This window comes from Symphodus melops (assembly GCF_947650265.1).
Source record: "Symphodus melops genome assembly, contig: scaffold_337, whole genome shotgun sequence".
In the NCBI taxonomy this organism is placed as follows: Eukaryota; Metazoa; Chordata; class Actinopteri; order Labriformes; family Labridae; genus Symphodus; species Symphodus melops.
The window spans coordinates 2,501-20,000 of NW_027636596.1; the positions used below are offsets into that span (position 1 = coordinate 2,501).

The 17,500-nt window shown below is 47.9% G+C and overlaps 2 protein-coding genes across 5 annotated transcripts; one reads left to right on the plus strand and one right to left on the minus strand.

Annotated features, from left to right (window-relative positions):
- Positions 1 to 3,374: 3,374 nt before the first annotated feature.
- opn6a (opsin 6, group member a) lies at positions 3,375 to 11,033 on the minus strand. 2 transcript variants are annotated; one of them, XM_079373097.1, is made up of 7 exons: positions 10,377 to 11,033; positions 9,799 to 10,341; positions 6,729 to 6,934; positions 6,399 to 6,498; positions 6,166 to 6,270; positions 5,308 to 5,531; positions 3,375 to 4,998 (listed from the first exon to the last, which is right to left on the minus strand). In XM_079373097.1, exons 2-7 carry the CDS (start codon positions 9,923 to 9,925, stop codon positions 4,510 to 4,512), a joined length of 1,251 nt encoding a protein of 416 aa, XP_079229223.1. In that variant the 5' UTR covers positions 9,926 to 10,341; positions 10,377 to 11,033; the 3' UTR covers positions 3,375 to 4,509. The 2 variants fall into 2 exon arrangements, with proteins under 2 accessions (XP_079229223.1, XP_079229224.1); XM_079373098.1 differs by lacking the exon at positions 10,377 to 11,033 and having other exon boundaries at positions 9,799 to 10,352.
- A 1,173-nt stretch (positions 11,034 to 12,206) lies between these two features.
- LOC306819320 (serum response factor-like) lies at positions 12,207 to 15,135 on the plus strand. 3 transcript variants are annotated; one of them, XM_079373094.1, is made up of 8 exons: positions 12,208 to 12,636; positions 12,929 to 13,198; positions 13,318 to 13,504; positions 13,666 to 13,815; positions 14,006 to 14,080; positions 14,343 to 14,504; positions 14,594 to 14,673; positions 14,824 to 15,135. In XM_079373094.1, exons 1-8 carry the CDS (start codon positions 12,241 to 12,243, stop codon positions 14,908 to 14,910), a joined length of 1,407 nt encoding a protein of 468 aa, XP_079229220.1. In that variant the 5' UTR covers positions 12,208 to 12,240; the 3' UTR covers positions 14,911 to 15,135. The 3 variants fall into 3 exon arrangements, with proteins under 3 accessions (XP_079229222.1, XP_079229220.1, XP_079229221.1); XM_079373095.1 differs by having other exon boundaries at positions 13,363 to 13,504; XM_079373096.1 differs by lacking the exon at positions 13,666 to 13,815 and having other exon boundaries at positions 12,207 to 12,636.
- The last annotated feature ends 2,365 nt before the right edge of the window (positions 15,136 to 17,500 follow it).

Below are 17,500 nucleotides of genomic sequence, written 5' to 3' on the forward strand. Positions count from 1 at the left end.
CAGCTGATTAATCGATCTGCGTCCATCAGAGTCCGCACGGTCTGGCCGCTGATGACGTCATCACCGGCAGCGGACCAGTGACAGGTCTGTGATCCGCGTGTGAATGAGTGAAGCTGCAGAGCGCGTGAGGCCCGCGAATCACAGGCTCGTGCACGACATTTACACATTCAACGTGTCACGCGCGCACACCTATCAGAAACGTCTTGAGATCGATTACTCACCCTGTCCGATGCGGGTCAGGTTCTTCTGCTGATCCTCCGTCACAGCGCGCGGGGAAGCGGACTCATCCTCCGCTCCTCCGACCGGGAATGAAGAGGAGGAGGAGGGGGGGGGGGGGGGGGGGGCTCCTGACGCCTCGGAACTCCTCGGCTTCTTTCGGCCGCTGCTCGGATTCAATATAAACTGAAACTAACAGAAAAACCACGGAGACAGTTTACATGAACATCTGGAGCTTCATCATCAGTGTGATGTTCACAGACACACAGCGGGGTCTCTACACACTCTGTCTTCTTCTCACCTGTATTTACTGTGTGTCATCACACCTTTATATCCTGATCATCAGTCACAGAGCAGGACGAGTTGATCACATGTTGATCAAACAGGTGATTCAGATCTCACAGTGATGGACACGTGATCATCAATAAATCACTGTAAACATCACACGACACTGCTGCTGAGCTCCCGATATGAGCTGTCTCACCTTCAGATAGTGGTCCTCAGTGTCTCTGTAGATAGTGGTCCTCAGTGTCTCTCTGTAGATAGTGGTCCTCAGTGTCTCCCTGTAGATAGTGGTCCTCAGTGTCTCCCTGTAGATAGTGGTCCTCAGTGTCTCTCTGTAGATAGTGGTCCTCAGTGTCTCCCTGTAGATAGTGGTCCTCAGTGTCTCCCTGTAGATCGTGGTCCTCAGTGTCTCCCTGTAGATAGTGGTCCTCAGTGTGTCTCTGTAGATAGTGGTCCTCAGTGTCTCTCTGTAGATAGTGGTCCTCAGTGTCTCCCTGTAGATAGTGGTCCTCAGTGTCTCCCTGTAGATAGTGGTCCTCAGTGTCTCCCTGTAGATCGTGGTCCTCAGTGTCTCTCTGTAGATAGTGGTCCTCAGTGTGTCCCTGTAGATGGTGGTCCTCAGTGTGTCACCTTCAGATAGTGGTCCTCAGTGTGTCCCTGTAGATAGTGGTCCTCAGTGTCTCTCTGTAGATAGTGGTCCTCAGTGTGTCCCTGTAGATAGTGGTCCTCAGTGTCTCCCTGTAGATCGTGGTCCTCAGTGTCTCTCTGTAGATAGTGGTCCTCAGTGTCTCCCTGTAGATCGTGGTCCTCAGTGTCTCTCTGTAGATAGTGGTCCTCAGTGTCTCCCTGTAGATAGTGGTCCTCAGTGTCTCCCTGTAGATAGTGGTCCTCAGTGTCTCCCTGTAGATCGTGGTCCTCAGTGTGTCTCTGTAGATAGTGGTCCTCAGTGTGTCCCTGTAGATAGTGGTCCTCAGTGTGTCTCTGTAGATCGTGGTCTTCAATGTCTCTCTGTAGATAGTGGTCCTCAGTGTGTCCCTGTAGATAGTGGTCCTCAGTGTCTCCCTGTAGATAGTAGTCCTCAGTGTCTCCCTGTAGATAGTGGCCCTCAGTGTCTCCCTGTAGATAGTGGTCCTCAGTGTCTCTCTGTAGATAGTGGTCCTCAGTGTGTCCCTGTAGATAGTGGTCATCAGTGTCTCTCTGTAGATAGTGGTCCTCAGTGTCCCCCTGTAGATAGTGGTCCTCAGTGTCTCTCTGTAGATAGTGGTCCTCAGTGTGTCCCTGTAGATAGTGGTCCTCAGTGTCTCTCTGTAGATAGTGGTCCTCAGTGTCTCCCTGTAGATAGTGGTCCTCAGTGTCTCTCTGTAGATAGTGGTCCTCAGTGTGTCCCTGTAGATAGTGGTCCTCAGTGTCTCCCTGTAGATAGTGGTCCTCAGTGTCTCCCTGTAGATAGTGGTCCTATGTGTGTCTCCCTGTAGATAGTGGTCCTCAGTGTCTCCCTGTAGATAGTGGTCCTCAGTGTCTCCCTGTAGATAGTGGTCCTCAGTGTCTCCGTCCTGTGCCGTCCTACTATTTCCCTTCTGTTGGGGTTCCTGGTGTATCGATCCGACCTTCTTAAGGGGTGGAGCTAGACACACTGCTGTATGTTGATTGGTGCGACAGCAGTACTGAATGACAAACGAAAAACACGCCATGTTGAAGGAGCCATTTTAAGGCTGACTGTGTTGTTTTGTGGCTGATGTCAGCACTTAGCTCCGCCCCATTGACGACCTCAGAGGTGCTGACCTCTGCTGGACTACAGAGACTATAAGATAGAAATCATCAAAGTAATGTCATCTGTTGTAACTGTATTTACATGCTGAGGTTTTTAGCAAACAGGATGAGATCATTTTGTCCCCTTAGGCTTTCCGTACTCTACGATCGGGTCTTTCCAACATTAGCTCAGACACCTCACAGAAAACAGGAAGTCATTTATCGCTCAGAGATTTGCCTCTGAGAAAACTAACTCTAAAAGACCCTTCAGCTCTCTGGCGCCCCCTAAAGAGGCTTCTGTCTCTGATTCAGTTCTGGACCAGGAGCGTGAATCATCGGACAGACACAGAAATGTTTGTTCCTAAAGTTTTTAATAAGATTCACATTTCATACAGTACAGCGTCACAGAGTTCTGATTTATTGTTTTATTTATTTAACCAGGTAATTAACCCATTGATCTCTTTCACAATGTTGACCTGGCCAAGAGGGCAGCAGCACACGTCATGATAAATAGTAATGTTTCAAATCAAACATTAAGGACGAAGAGATCTCAGTCTTTAACCAACAAACAGCCAATCAGGATTCAGATGTGTGCTCAGTCTGCACACCTGGACCATAGAGTCCTCAGAGGCCTGGAGTAAACCCTCCGAGGCGTTAAAGCGAAGGTCCACCAGACCTTTGAGGTCCATCAGCTGTTCTGAGGTGAGGAGAGACTTTGAAGACTTTTTGATTTGAAGGTGACATATCCTCTCCTCCATGTCCCTCTAACATGTGTCTCTATCATGTGTCTCTAACATGTGTCTCTATCATGTGTCTCTAACATGTCCCTCTAACATGTGTCTCTATCATGTGTCTCTATCATGTGTCTCTAACATGTGTCTCTAACATGTGTCTCTAACATGTGTCTCTATCTGTCTACAAACCCCCCAATGATGAGAGAAGTCCATCCTCTCCGTCTTCTGCCTGCTCCACTTTTCAGAAAATGTGAGCTGAAACAGGCCGTTTGGAGATGTTCCCTTCATGACATCACAAAGGGCAGTAGCCCCTCCCCCAGGTGGGTGACACTCCCACAGCTAGGTGTTTGTTCTGCCCTCTGAGTCTGCCTTCTCACCGTAAACAATAGGACATGGAGCCAGAAAGCAGCGAGTACACCCGAGCCCTTCCAGAGAGGGGGCGTGGTCAGACACAGCTCATTTACATATTTAAAGCTACAGACACAGAAACAGCCTGTTCTGAGCAGGGCTGAAATAGAGGGGTTTATAGACATGATCAAATACAGGATCAGAGTGGATTTACAACAACACACTTCACACACATGATGAAGAGGAGCGAGGACACTGATTTCACCTGAAGAGGAGGAGGAGATCATGTGACCTTTAAGTTTCCTTTTCAAGGAACTCCAGAATGTTTTTAGGTGTGTGAAACCCAGCTCAATCAGATCAGTACTTCTTTTTGCCCTGTTCCCAAAATTGGGGTTGTGACCCGTCGGAGAGTCACTTGACACTGAGGGGTAGTCATGGGATGCCTTCCATAAACCACTCAAAACTACAAATTTACCCATCATTAAGAAAATATAAACAAAAAGTAGTTAAATTAAACTATAGTTACTTGGTGATATTTGGAATTAATGTGTAAAAAAATTCTAAAATGTAAGTTTGCACATCTGGACAACAATGACAGATAAAAATACAGATATCACGTGTTTGTCTGTTTATTACATGTTCTCTCAGAGACTACTGTGTTCTGCTTCTTGCCTTCCTTTGCTAAGATCACATTTTGTGTTCTTCTAATGCAAGTGTTTGGTCTGGTCTATTAGTGCAACATTATATGCTTTGACCGCCACCAGGGACAATCTGGGTCCCTGGTCTCTGGCACTGTTATATGGGGGGTCACGAGCCAAAAGGATTGGGAACCCTTGTTTTATTTTGTAGATCGTTTGTGCTCATAGTCCTGGTCCTTCTTTAATAGTTGTTTGGATCCCCTTTAGCTGTACCTGAGAGCAAAGCTACTCTTCCTGGGTTCCACGGGTCCTGGTCCTTGTGCTGGTCTGATCATGGTTCCGCTGGTCTTAATACAGACTAACATTTGTCTTCTTCGCTACTTTAGGAGTCAGGATTGGGTGAGCTCAGCGCCCCCTGCTGAGGTCAGTGTGCGCTGCAGGTTGGTTCGTCAGATAATCAGGTGTTGAGGGTCAGTGGATCAGGGTCCAGTCAGTGGATCATAGACTAGTTTGGTCCTCCTGCAGGTCTGGGGAGTTCCTCAGAGTCGTGCACACTCGTACTCTGAGCTGGTCTCTGAGGGCTCTGGAGCGTCTATGTAGAACACTTCTTTGCTGTTTGATGGCAGCGGCGTGCTAGGCGGACTCCCCATCCCTGAGTCGGGGCTGGGGGCGGGGTTTGGCTGGTTCAGGGATATGTACTTCTTCTCTGTGCGGTTTAGAGGGGCTTTGAGTCTGGCGCCACCCCCTGCAGCGGGCCGGCCATGGGCGTCGGCCTTGGGCTTGAAGCGCTTCAGCTTGACGGTGTCCTTGGCGTCACGGGTGCAAGGCAACAGCACGGCCACATCTTTCCTGAACTTGGAGCTGAGGCCGAAGTAGATGAGGGGGTTGTAGAAGCTGGCCGACTTGGCAAACAGGCGGGTGAAGATGCTGGTAAGGTTGGGGACATGGAAACCCCACGCTGACCACATGGACACCACGGCGTATGGAGACCATGCCAGGATGAAGGCGGTGCAGATCACTATGGAAACCTGCCGGAGATAAACAGATGCTTCAAACACCTGCAGAACCATGAAAAGAGTCCCGACAGGAAGACCGGACTGCAACTTTACTCCTGCTTCTGAGTTTGTATGTTAGCATGTAGGCTAGCCTCTGTGCTAGCTTAGCCTCCTTGTTCTTCATATCCGCTAACTTTATGCTCACGCTGCACAGATAGGTTTGACACGAGACAAATCCAACACAATTGATTGAAAACAGCCACCCTTCAAAAACAACCTCAGTCAGATCATCACTCGAGCAAAGACGCTGTTAGCATTAGCCGTGTGATGGTGGAGACTCACGATGGTAACGTCTCTTTCGATCTTCCTCTGGCGGTCGGTCAGGTCACCCTCGGCAGACAGGGCGTTACCCCTCTTCACCGTGTTGATGATGGACACGTAGCAGAAGAGCATGATGAGCACCGGCACGAAGAAGCAGAAGATGAAGATGGAGATGATGTACGACCTGTACACACCTGAGTAACCTGCTTTGGCCCAGTCGATCTCACAAGTCCCGTAACCACGATCTGTCGGAAGAGGGTGGTTACCAGGTCACAAACTTTGAGGGTTAATCAAAAACATATATGAAAGTTTAATAGCATGGAAGTCCTCGGGACACAATGCCGATTAATATCTTGTTTGAATTATGGAAAGTTGCGTGCTACCTTAGCATGTACGCACGTTCATCTCGGGTTTTCTTGCCCTTTTAGTTGGACTCATGTCTATGATATAGTTTATTTCTGTTTCTTGTATCATGTCCTGGGTTTGTGTTTTACTTTGTTCTTGTCCTCAGTTTCTGGTCTTGTGCTTTTTGTTCCTTGTTTCCCTCCTGTCTGATTACCTGATGTGGCTCACCTGTGTCTCGTTAACTCCGCCCCCTTTCAGTATATATTGTCTGTTTTCCCCTCACCCAGGTCATTTTTGTCTCCATGTCCCTCGTTCCTCGTGTTGGCGGTCCAGTTTATTTCTGTCTTTACTCCTGATCGGATTTTGTTAATTTTCAGACCACGTCTTGCCTGTCGATTTTGTACCTTAGCTTTGGATTTTTGGATTTTTGTGTACCGACCCTTTGGACTTTGGAGTCGTGCGTTTGGGTCTCTTCCTCTGATTCGTGACAGACCGGTCTCGTGAAGTAGACTTGCCAAGTAAAAAGTCTCTAACCTTTGTAGCTGCCCCAGCCCAGCAGGGGGGCTCCCGACCAGAATCCAGCTGTGATCCAGATGAGCATCAGACAGATGGACACGCTGACCGGGGTGATGTGATGGGCTGAAACACAACACACACACACACACACACACACATTCCTGAGACGTTGCCAACACGCTCTCTGAGGTCGTCACCTTGAAGGCAGCACCCTCACAGTTGAACATCAGGATGTCGTGTTGCTTACTCACCTTTGTTGGGGTGACAGCCTTTGATGTAACGGGTGATGCTGATCACAGTCAGAGTGTTGATGCTGCTCAGACCGAATATGAGCGTGAAGAAACCGTCGACCTGCAGGACGCCAGCGATACGGTTAAAGGTTTGTCACGGTTCAAGCTCTACCTCCTGAAACTCTGTGTCTACGACATGGCAGCTAAAGGTGTTTTTGGTATGTCTCAGGTGAGTCTAAGGTACATCTCAGGTGTTTTCGTTGTTTGTATCAGGTGTATCTCAGCTGTCTTTGGGGTGAGTCTCAGGTGAGTCTCAGGTGAGTCTCAGGTGAATGTGAGTCTCAGGTGTACCTGGCAGGTCCAGATGGATGCGATGAGGAAGCCGCTGTCCTGGAAGACGTTGAAGATCTCGATGATCCCTCGAGAGTATCCGAACACGGAGATGCTGGCGTCAGACACGGCCAGGTTAAAGGTCAGGTAGTCTGTGGGCTGCAGCGTGGCTCTCTGTCTGTACAACACGAAGAGGACAATGCTGTTTCCAAACCAGGACAGCCAACCTGAAATCACCATGGAGACGGACAGGTATGAAGTTCACATCTACAGGTACACATGTACAGATACACATGTACAGATACACATGTACAGATACACATGTACACATGTACAGACACACATGTACAGATACACATGTACAGATACACATGTACACATGTACAGATACACATGTACAGGTACACATGTACAGATACACATGTACAGATACACATGTACAGATACACATGTACACATGTACAGATACACATGTACAGATACACATGTACAGATACACATGTACACATGTACAGATACACATGTACAGATACACATGTACAGATACACATGTACAGATACACATGTACAGATACACATGTACACATGTACAGATACAAATGTACAGATACACATGTACAGATACACATGTACAGATACACATGTACAGATACACATGTACACATGTACAGATACAAATGTACAGATACACATGTACAGATACACATGTACACATGTACAGATACACATGTACAGATACACATGTACAGATACACATGTACAGATACACATGTACACATGTACAGATACACATGTACAGATACACATGTACAGATACACATGTACAGATACACATGTACACATGTACAGATACAAATGTACAGATACACATGTACAGATACACATGTACACATGTACAGATACACATGTACAGATACACATGTACAGATACACATGTACAGATACACATGTACACATGTACAGATACACATATACAGATACACATGTACAGATACACATGTACAGATACACATGTACAGATACACATGTACACATGTACAGATACACATGTACAGGTACACATGTACAGATACACATGTACAGATACACATGTACACATGTACAGGTACACATGTACAGATACACATGTACAGGTACACATGTACAGATACACATGTACAGATACACATGTACAGGTACACATGTACAGATACACATGTACAGGTACACATGTACAGATACACATGTACAGGTACACATGTACAGATACACATGTACAGGTACACATGTACAGGTACACATGTACAGATACACATGTACAGGTACACATGTACAGATACACATGTACAGGTACACATGTACAGATACACATGTACAGATACACATGTACACATGTACAGATACACATGTACAGATACACATGTACAGGTACACATGTACAGATACACATGTACAGGTACACATGTACAGATACACATGTACAGGTACACATGTACAGATACACATGTACAGATACACATGTACAGATACACATGTACAGATACACATGTACAGATACACATGTACAGATACACATGTACAGATACACATGTACACATGTACAGATACACATGTACAGATACACATGTACAGATACACATGTACACATGTACAGATACACATGTACAGGTACACATGTACAGATACACATGTACAGGTACACATGTACAGATACACATGTACAGGTACACATGTACAGATACACATGTACAGATACACATGTACAGGTACACATGTACAGATACACATGTACAGATACACATGTACAGATACACATGTACAGATACACATGTACACATGTACAGATACACATGTACAGATACACATGTACAGGTACACATGTACAGATACACATGTACACATGTACAGATACACATGTACAGATACACATGTACAGATACACATGTACACATGTACAGATACACATGTACAGATACACATGTACAGATACACATGTACAGGTACACATGTACAGATACACATGTACAGATACACATGTACAGGTACACATGTACACATGTACAGATACACATGTACACATGTACAGATACACATGTACACATGTACAGATACACATGTACAGATACACATGTACAGGTACACATGTACAGATACACATGTACAGGTAAAACTGAAGGTGAGCTGTATTTTTTACTGTACTCAGGTGTGTTTGTGCAAAGCGGCAGAGAGTGAGTTCACCTGAGTTCATGGTGACACTCAGCCATCACACAGGATTTAAAGGTGAGAAGGTGACAGACACTAAACAAACCTGAGCAGACCTTTGTAGCAGCACCTTGTTCATCGCAAAGATTTATACTTTATTCTCTTCCTATTCATTTCTTTAATTTCATATGTTTAAACATTTCTTCTTCTTTTAGTTCACATGTCAACACAGACTTTAAACTTCATGACCTTAAATGACTCATTCTTACAGACAACGTTTCAACTTTCCATTTTCATATCAACACATCGTCTTTATCTTTACATTTTAAACTCTATAATTAATGACATTATCTCTAATCCCGTCATTTATTTTGGAAGTGCTCTGAGATATGAGCAGGTGTGATGGAGCTCAGGTCAGTTTGATCCAGAGACAGTACCTGAAGGCCTCCTCTCTGGACTTTGATCTGACTGTGGGTTCGACTAACACACCTTCACTGTCAGGACTCTGAATATGTTGGAGTTGTCTCACAGACTGTTTGGGTAACCCGGCACAAAGAGCGTTACAGCATTCAAACCTGGCGCAGGTGAATGTATGAACTGATTCCTCAGTTTAAGATATGAAGAGTCGATGTTGATTTGTTCTTTGTCGAAGTGAAATTTGGAGGCTAAAATATTCCCTACATTTCTGTCCCGCTCGTTGTACTTCATGGGATTTGATTTGATGGTGTAGGTGGATGTGTTGTCTCTGAGTTTTTGGACCAAAAATGAGTAATTCCAAATATCCTGGAGCTCCAATACATTTAAAACAGGAGATACGAGGGTTTAATGTTTAAAGGAGCAGTTTGTCAACTTTTAGAAGCAAAGTTATTCTGAACCAATAAACCTTTGTGAACTGTGTGTGTGGGCTCACCTAGCAGCAGCAGGTATACTCCAATGATGGTCTCCCCCTGGTCGGACAGAGGAGGGTCCCGGCCCCCCCCCAGTATGAAGCTGTTGTTCCTCCAGGGGACGCCCCCCCTTGCCGCAGAGGCCGACATGCTGCAGACTGAACGCGTCTGCGAGTCGTCCTCTGAGGAGCTACAAGTTAATCTGAGATAAATTTAAACCCTGATCCTGATCCCAGATCAGCACAGGACTGGATACAGGCCAGGTGTCAGAGGTCACACCCAGAAAACCAGGGATCTGATTGGCTTATTTAATGATGATGCCATAAGCAAACCATATTTGAGTAAAACGAAAGAAGCACTTTTGAATGCAGAACTTTGATATATGAAGTGATTTACTTTGTCAAAGGAGTCTGAAGCACGAAGCTGCAAACATCCACACAAACAACAGCTACTCATTAATTAATTGATTGATTGATTAAGTGGTGTTTGTCTGTCAAGGCGTCATGCTGTGCCTCCCTCTCTAAACATATTTTTTAACTCCCTGTTTGTTTAAACATTTGCAGCTCCTTTTATCATTTACATCGACTGATTGAGCTCAAACATGAATCATTTACAGTTAAACGAGATGTTCAGTCAAAATCACAAAAAATGTACAAACAGCATATTCAATTAAAATAACATCAGCCAACCTGTTGTTTGAACTCATCTTAACAATAACTATTATACACATTACACTCCATCCACCTTGTAACACTGTCTGTACATCAGGAGCAGATTTAAAGGTCACATGACCTCCTCCTCTTCTTCAGGTGAAATCAGTGTCCTCGCTCCTCTTCATCATGTGTGTGAAGTGTGTTGTTGTAAATCCACTCTGATCCTGTATTTGATCATGTCTATAAACCCCTCTATTTCAGCCCTGCTCAGAACAGGCTGTTTCTGTGTCTGTAGCTTTAAATATGTAAATGAGCTGTGTCTGGCCACGCCCCCTCTCTGGAAGGGCTCGGGTGTACTCGCTGCTTTCTGGCTCCATGTCCTATTGTTTACGGTGAGAAGGCAGACTCAGAGGGCAGAACAAACACCTAGCTGTGGGAGTGTCACCCACCTGGGGGAGGGGCTACTGCCCTTTGTGATGTCATGAAGGGGAGGGGCTTCTGCCCTTTGTGATGTCATGAAGGGAACATCTCCAAACGGCCTGTTTGAGCACATTTTCTGAAAAGTGGAGCAGGCAGAAGACGGAGAGGATGGACTTTTCTCATGATTGGGGGGTTTTGTGGACAGATAGAGACACATGTTAGAGGGACATGGAGGAGAGGATATGTCACCTTCAAATCAAAATAAAGTCTTCAAAGTCTCTCCTCACCTCAGAACAGCTGATGGACCTCAAAGATCTGGTGGACCTTCGCTTTAACGCAGGCAGAGAAGGGACACTTTTGATTTAACTAGTATTTCTACATTTACTAACATATTATAATTGTCTATATGCCAACGTCATCTTAGCTACGATTGGTCAAGGGGCGGGGTTACACCAGGATAGATCCTTTGTCAAACACGGGCTGGCGAACTGACCACCACTCAGCCACAGTGAGAGAAAAAATAATTATAATAATTTTAATACAATAATAATTCAAATAATTTTAATCGTCCAGCAATGGTTTATTAATTATGAAAGTGTATAAAATTCTTAATTTTTAATTCAGCAGATTACTAATTTATAATGTATATTTAATCAATAAAATAAAACAGAATTACAGTAAAAACGTCATGTTTCTGTTCTTTATCAGTCTGAAGTTCTAAATGACCATATAAGGAGCGGCCACGCCATATAAGGAAACAGGCTTCTTTATATGGAGAGAAGTAGTTCCCTGCACGTCCAAAACTACACGTCTCCATGAGGTATCCATCCGCGCGGCCCACTTTACCTGCGTAAATGTTTGACCATAAACCGTGCAGACTGGAGCAACGTAACGTGTCTGATAAAATACACGACAGTGAAAACAACAGGGGTTACTGTAGTCCTCTAAACCTGGGGAACTACATTCCTCGGCGGATGGATACAGCGGGGTGCTGCTCGTCATTTCCTTATGTGGAGCGGAGTGTATTAGTGGGTTGGGCCTCCCTCATTACTGTACAGAAACTTTAAACTTTATTGTCTGTTTTATGATTAATCTCATCTTGTGTGTGGAGAAAAGATGTCCCGGTTCTCCCGCTGAGCTCCTCCCGCCGCTCCGCCTCCTCTCCCGCTCATTTCACGGACTTTTCTCTGGACTCATGGCTCTACTTGTTGCTAAAGTAAATGCTAACTGTAGCCGTCGTTAGCTAGTGAAGCTAGCGGGGCAGTTAGCTGACTGTACCCGGAGAGGAGGCGCTCAGCAGCGGGGGAGTGTGAGAGTTCGCCCCGCCGACAGAGCAGCGCTGACCCGGCGGGGGGAGGAGGGTTACGGCTCGGGGGAGGGACCAGCGGGGGAATGAGTACCAGAACCGGCTCCGGGCTGACGTCGGGACCTCACACAGCCTCCGGGACGGAGGAGGAGCAGTTCGAGGAGGAGCGGGAGTTCAGCACCGAGGTGGTCTACAGCGGCTCCGAGCAGGACTCTGACTCCGGGGACGATGAGGACACGGTGGGCTCCGGTGGGGACAGGAGGGGGGTGAAGCGGGAGAGGAGGGAGCGGGAGGTCGGGCGTCAGTCAGCGGGCTCCTCTGGGGGCCACAGCGGGGCTTTCTGCGGGCTCAGCCCCGGTGTACCTGGAGCCAAACCCGGGAAGAAAACCAGGGGGAGAGTGAAGATCAAGATGGAGTTTATTGACAACAAACTGAGGAGATACACCACGTTCAGCAAGAGGAAGACAGGTATCATGAAGAAGGTGAGCTCACCTGGACAGGTACACAACTCCAGTCTGTGGATATAAGTTAGATCACAGTGAAGTATGGTGGGGTCAATCAATCAGTCACAGGGGGCAAATTACCCAGAATTCATGGGGTCACGTGGGATATTGTGTTTATTTTACCTGTAGGAAACAGGAAGTGAAACTGTGCCGCCCACAATCAATAAGAAATTAAAAATGTAAACAATTATTAATGTATACACGAAAATGAAATAGTCCCAGTGTGGTGATCTGCCTGGTACTGCCCCCCCCCCCCCCCCCCCCCCCGCAGGCGTACGAGCTCTCCACGCTGACGGGCACCCAGGTGTTGCTGCTGGTTGCCAGTGAGACGGGTCACGTGTACACGTTTGCGACGAGGAAGCTGCAGCCGATGATCACGTCAGAGACCGGTAAAGCTCTGATCCAGACCTGCCTGAACTCGCCTGACTCCCCCCCACGCTCGGACCCCTCCTCTGACCAGAGGATGAGCGCCACAGGCTTCGAGGAGACCGACCTCACCTACCAAGTGTCCGAGGCCGACGGCTTTCCAGAGGTTGCCAAGGTAACGCCTCGTTCTCACACAGAACGTTTTGATGTCATTCATGCAAGTTGTCTGCAGGAGGCGCTGCAACAGTTTCTCAGCTGTTTTAGCTCCGCCCACATGTCTGTCTCGCCCCGCAGGACCTTAACAAACAAGCGTTTACTTTGTCCACGGGCAACCTGCAGGCCACGCCCCCCTCCTCCTCCTCGGTGTCCCTGCAGGTGCAGACTAGCGCCCCCTCCTGGCAGCCGCCCTCCTCCACCAATGGCACCGTGCTGAAGACTTCGGCTGGCATCGTGCTTCCTGGAAGCCTCACTTTGATGTCAGGTAAGTAGGCGGAGCTTCCTGTCACCTGCTGCCTGTCTTATCATCACATTATGATGATGTCACATGACTCCACGCTTAACTTCCTGCACTCTGCTTCCTGCTGTTCAGTGTCTTAGCGGCTAACCTGTCTCTGGCCCCGCCCCCTCCTCACCTGTCCACAGGTGCCACTCTGCCCCCCGGCACACACACCATCCCCCTCAGCCAGCTGCAGGCTCCGCCCCTCGCGCTGCAGGGCCAAATGGCCCCACTGCACTCCTCCCCCACACCGCAGACCACGCTGCTCCGCCTCCCCACCACCATGTCACTGTCAGGTCAGCCTGAGGCCACGCCCACCTGTGTGTGTGTGTGTGTGTGTGTATATGTGTGTGTGTGTGCGCTCAGACCTGAGATCAGCTTCTTCTGTCTTTGAGTGAACCACGGTAAAGGTCTTGACTTTGAACGTGGCAGTGAAGTTGATTGAACTGATGATGTCATGAAGCTGACCTGTGATGTCATCACCAGGTGGAGTATCTCAGCAGCTACAGACCATCCAGGTGCAGAGCAGCTCAGACACCCATAGCCCCGCCTCCTCTGCAGGTAGGATTGATCTAAACACAATGCTGGATGAGTTGAACCTGCAGGCGTTCACAGACTGAGTCACTGTGATGTCACTGTGATGTCACTCACAGGGGTTTGACGTTATGTTGTTTGTGGAAATGACCATATTTGGACATGATAGCCCCTCCCTTCTGTCCAAACTTCCATACTCACTTCCTTTTAAAAGAACAGCGGGCTGCTCGGCGTGTCGGTTGCCATGGTAGCGGCACTAAACGCGTGTTCACTGTCTGTCTGTCTGCAGCCTCCATCATCACCACGTCCTCCTCCTCAGTCGCAGGTCACATGATGTACCCCGGAGGTCACACGGTCATGTATGCCACACCCACATCCTCTCTGGGTGACGGCAGCCTGACCGTGCTCAACACCTTCCCATCCACAGGACACGCCCAGCCACATGACCCCAGTATGTGCCTGTTACCATGGATACCGCAGTATGGTCGTAGGCTATAAGTGTGTGTGTAACACAGTGTGTGTGTGTGTGTGTGTGTGTAGGTTCTCTCCCGCAGGTGTTCCTCACCTCTCTGCCGCCTGTCGCCACCCAGATCCCGATGTCTGCAGTGCAGCTGCACCCGGTACACACACACACACACACACACACACACACACACACACACACACACACACACACACACACACACACACACACACACACACAAGGAGCCAGAACAAGGTTACAGCTTAGTAAGTCATTTTGTGTGTGTGTGTGTGTGTGTGTGTTTCAGATGGTGATCAGTCAGCAGAGCAGCAGCAGTAACCTGACGGAGCTGCAGGTCGTCAGTCTGGACGTTCACCAATCAAAAGAGGACTGACGAACACGTGCACACACACACACACACACACACACACACACACAGCTGGACATCAACCATCATCAGACGTTTTATGATTGAATCCACTTCCTGTTTATGAAAACAATAATGTGATATTTTTATGACCAAAGTTTATAAAACTGTCCACATGAAGGTCTTTTATTTTGGTAATGTAGCTTTTTTTAACGAGCAGAGATCAAACAGAAGATGATGTCATCACACTCACCTGTGTGTGTGTGTGTGTGTGTGTGTGTGTGTCTTCGATGAATGTATCAGTTTTTATTCTGTATCTTTTTTTTATGTCAATTTCTGATTTAAACACAAAAAGTGCCAAAAATTGTCGAGCTGTTCTGTCATTCAAACGCCTCTTAAAGGAACAGTACACCTTTTCTGTACACCTTTCATCACACACGGGGGGGGGGGGCATTCATAAGCCTCGTGGTTCCTGACGTCTGTGACCGATGTACAACTTGCTTCAAAGTACACACACCTGAGCCCGTTCACACCTGAGCCCGTTCACACCTGAGCCCGTTCACACCTGAGCCCCTGAGCCCGTTCACACCTGAGCCCCGTCACACCTGAGCCCGTTCACACCTGAGCCCCGTCACACCTGAGCCCCGTCACACCTGAGCCCGTTCACACCTGAGCCCCTTCACACCTGAGCCCCTGAGCCCGTTCACACCTGAGCCCCGTCACACCTGAGCCCCTGAGCCCGTTCACACCTGAGCCCGTTCACACCTGAGCCCCGTCACACCTGAGCCCGTTCACACCTGAGCCCCGTCACACCTGAGCCCCTGAGCCCGTTCACACCTGAGCCCGTTCACACCTGAGCCCCGTCACACCTGAGCCCGTTCACACCTGAGCCCCGTCATACCTGAGCCCCGTCACACCTGAGCCCCTTCACACCTGAGCCCCTTCACACCTGAGCCCGTTCACACCTGAGCCCGTTCACACCTGAGCCCCGTCACACCTGAGCCCGTTCACACCTGAGCCCCTGAGCCCGTTCACACCTGAGCCCGTTCACACCTGAGCCCGTTCACACCTGAGCCCCGTCACACCTGAGCCCCGTTCACACCTGAGCCCCGTTCACACCTGAGCCCCGTCACACCTGAGCCCCTGAGTCCGTTCACACCTGAGCCCGTTCACACCTGAGCCCCGTCACACCTAAGCCTGTTCACACCTGAGCCCCGTCACACCTGAGCCCCTTCACACCTGAGCCCCGTCACACCTGAGCCCCTGAGCCCGTTCACACCTGAGCCCCGTCACACCTGAGCCCGTTCACACCTGAGCCCCGTCACACCTGAGCCCGTTCACACCTGAGCCCCGTCACACCTGAGCCCCGTCACACCTGAGCCCCGTCACACCTGAGCCCCTTCACACCTGAGCTCCTTCACACCTGAGCCCCGTCACACCTGAGCCCGTTCACACCTGAGCCCCGTCACTCCTGAGCCCGTTCACACCTGAGCCCATTCACACCTGAGCCCCTTCACACCTGAGCCCCGTCACACCTGAGCCCCTTCACACCTGAGCCCCTTCACACCTGAGCCCATTCACACCTGAGCCCCTTCACACCTGAGCCCCGTCACACCTGAGCCCCTTCACACCTGAGGCCCTTCACACCTGAGCCCCTTCACACCTGAGCCCCTTCACACCTGAGCCCCGTCACACCTGAGCCCCTTCACACCTGAGCACACAGAATACAATTTTACATTTTCTACGTCCACCTCGATCAAATCTGAGCGGGAGTGTCAATAACACAATGCGCTCTGATGAGGATTAACTTTATTGATCCCCCGATGGGGGAAATGTGGGCGTTACAGCAGCTCTGAAAAACAGGGAATATAAACAGCTATGAGCAAGTTTACATGAATTAAATAAAGGGTTAAAAAAACATGTCACATCCACACTGAACCAATCAGGAAGGAGGAACACATGGTGCTAACAGGAGCTGCTGTCAAACATATAAACGAGAGAATCATTTTATTAGTATGTTCATTAGAAAGAGCTCTAATGGACTCGTGGTCAGTCAGGTTTGTGTGACCTTTGACCTTTGCTGCATGTCGTTGCTCAGTTTTCTGTCCTGTCTCGAGTAAAGAAACAAAAAGCAGCTCGTTAAGCCCGCCATGTTTCTACAGGAGCCCAGAGTGGACAAATATAAGTCCTCTTTCAATTGTGGCTCGATGTTCTGCTTCTTCATCTCGATCAGTGTGTCCAACATTGAGGTCATAAAAATCCTTCAATACAAAGACTGAGGAACTCTCCAGCCACCAGGGGGCGATGAGCTCAATCAAATCCCTTCAGTAAGAGTGACTTTTATTCTGGAACAGTTGAATGCGTAATAAAAACATATTATACAATCAGAATCTTCTTTAACTGTAATGTGAAATAAAAACCTGAATTTGGCCGCAGACTTTTAGTCAAAAACATCTTTATTGTCTAATTTTCAACATGTGCTGGAAATACAGAAGAATAAAAAAAGTTTATCTCTGACCCATGATGTAAACTAAGTGTACAATATATACAAAATATAAAAATATATACATCAAGTTTACCAACAAGAAGTTAACTGCTCTCATATCTGGCAAACCCA

Coding starts and splice junctions, on each gene's coding strand:
- opn6a (XM_079373097.1), bottom strand. CDS start 9,925: ATGTCGGCCTCTGCGGCAAGGGGGGGCGTCCCCTGGAGGAACAACAGC. Junction 6,935..9,798: donor AGTATACCTGCTGCTGCTAG/GTGAGCCCACAC, acceptor TGGTGATTTCAG/GTTGGCTGTCCTGGTTTGGA. Junction 6,499..6,728: donor CATCCATCTGGACCTGCCAG/GTACACCTGAGA, acceptor GGCGTCCTGCAG/GTCGACGGTTTCTTCACGCT.
- LOC306819320 (XM_079373094.1), top strand. CDS start 12,241: ATGAGTACCAGAACCGGCTCCGGGCTGACGTCGGGACCTCACACAGCC. Junction 12,637..12,928: donor AGACAGGTATCATGAAGAAG/GTGAGCTCACCT, acceptor CCCCCCCCGCAG/GCGTACGAGCTCTCCACGCT. Junction 14,081..14,342: donor TAGCCCCGCCTCCTCTGCAG/GTAGGATTGATC, acceptor GTCTGTCTGCAG/CCTCCATCATCACCACGTCC.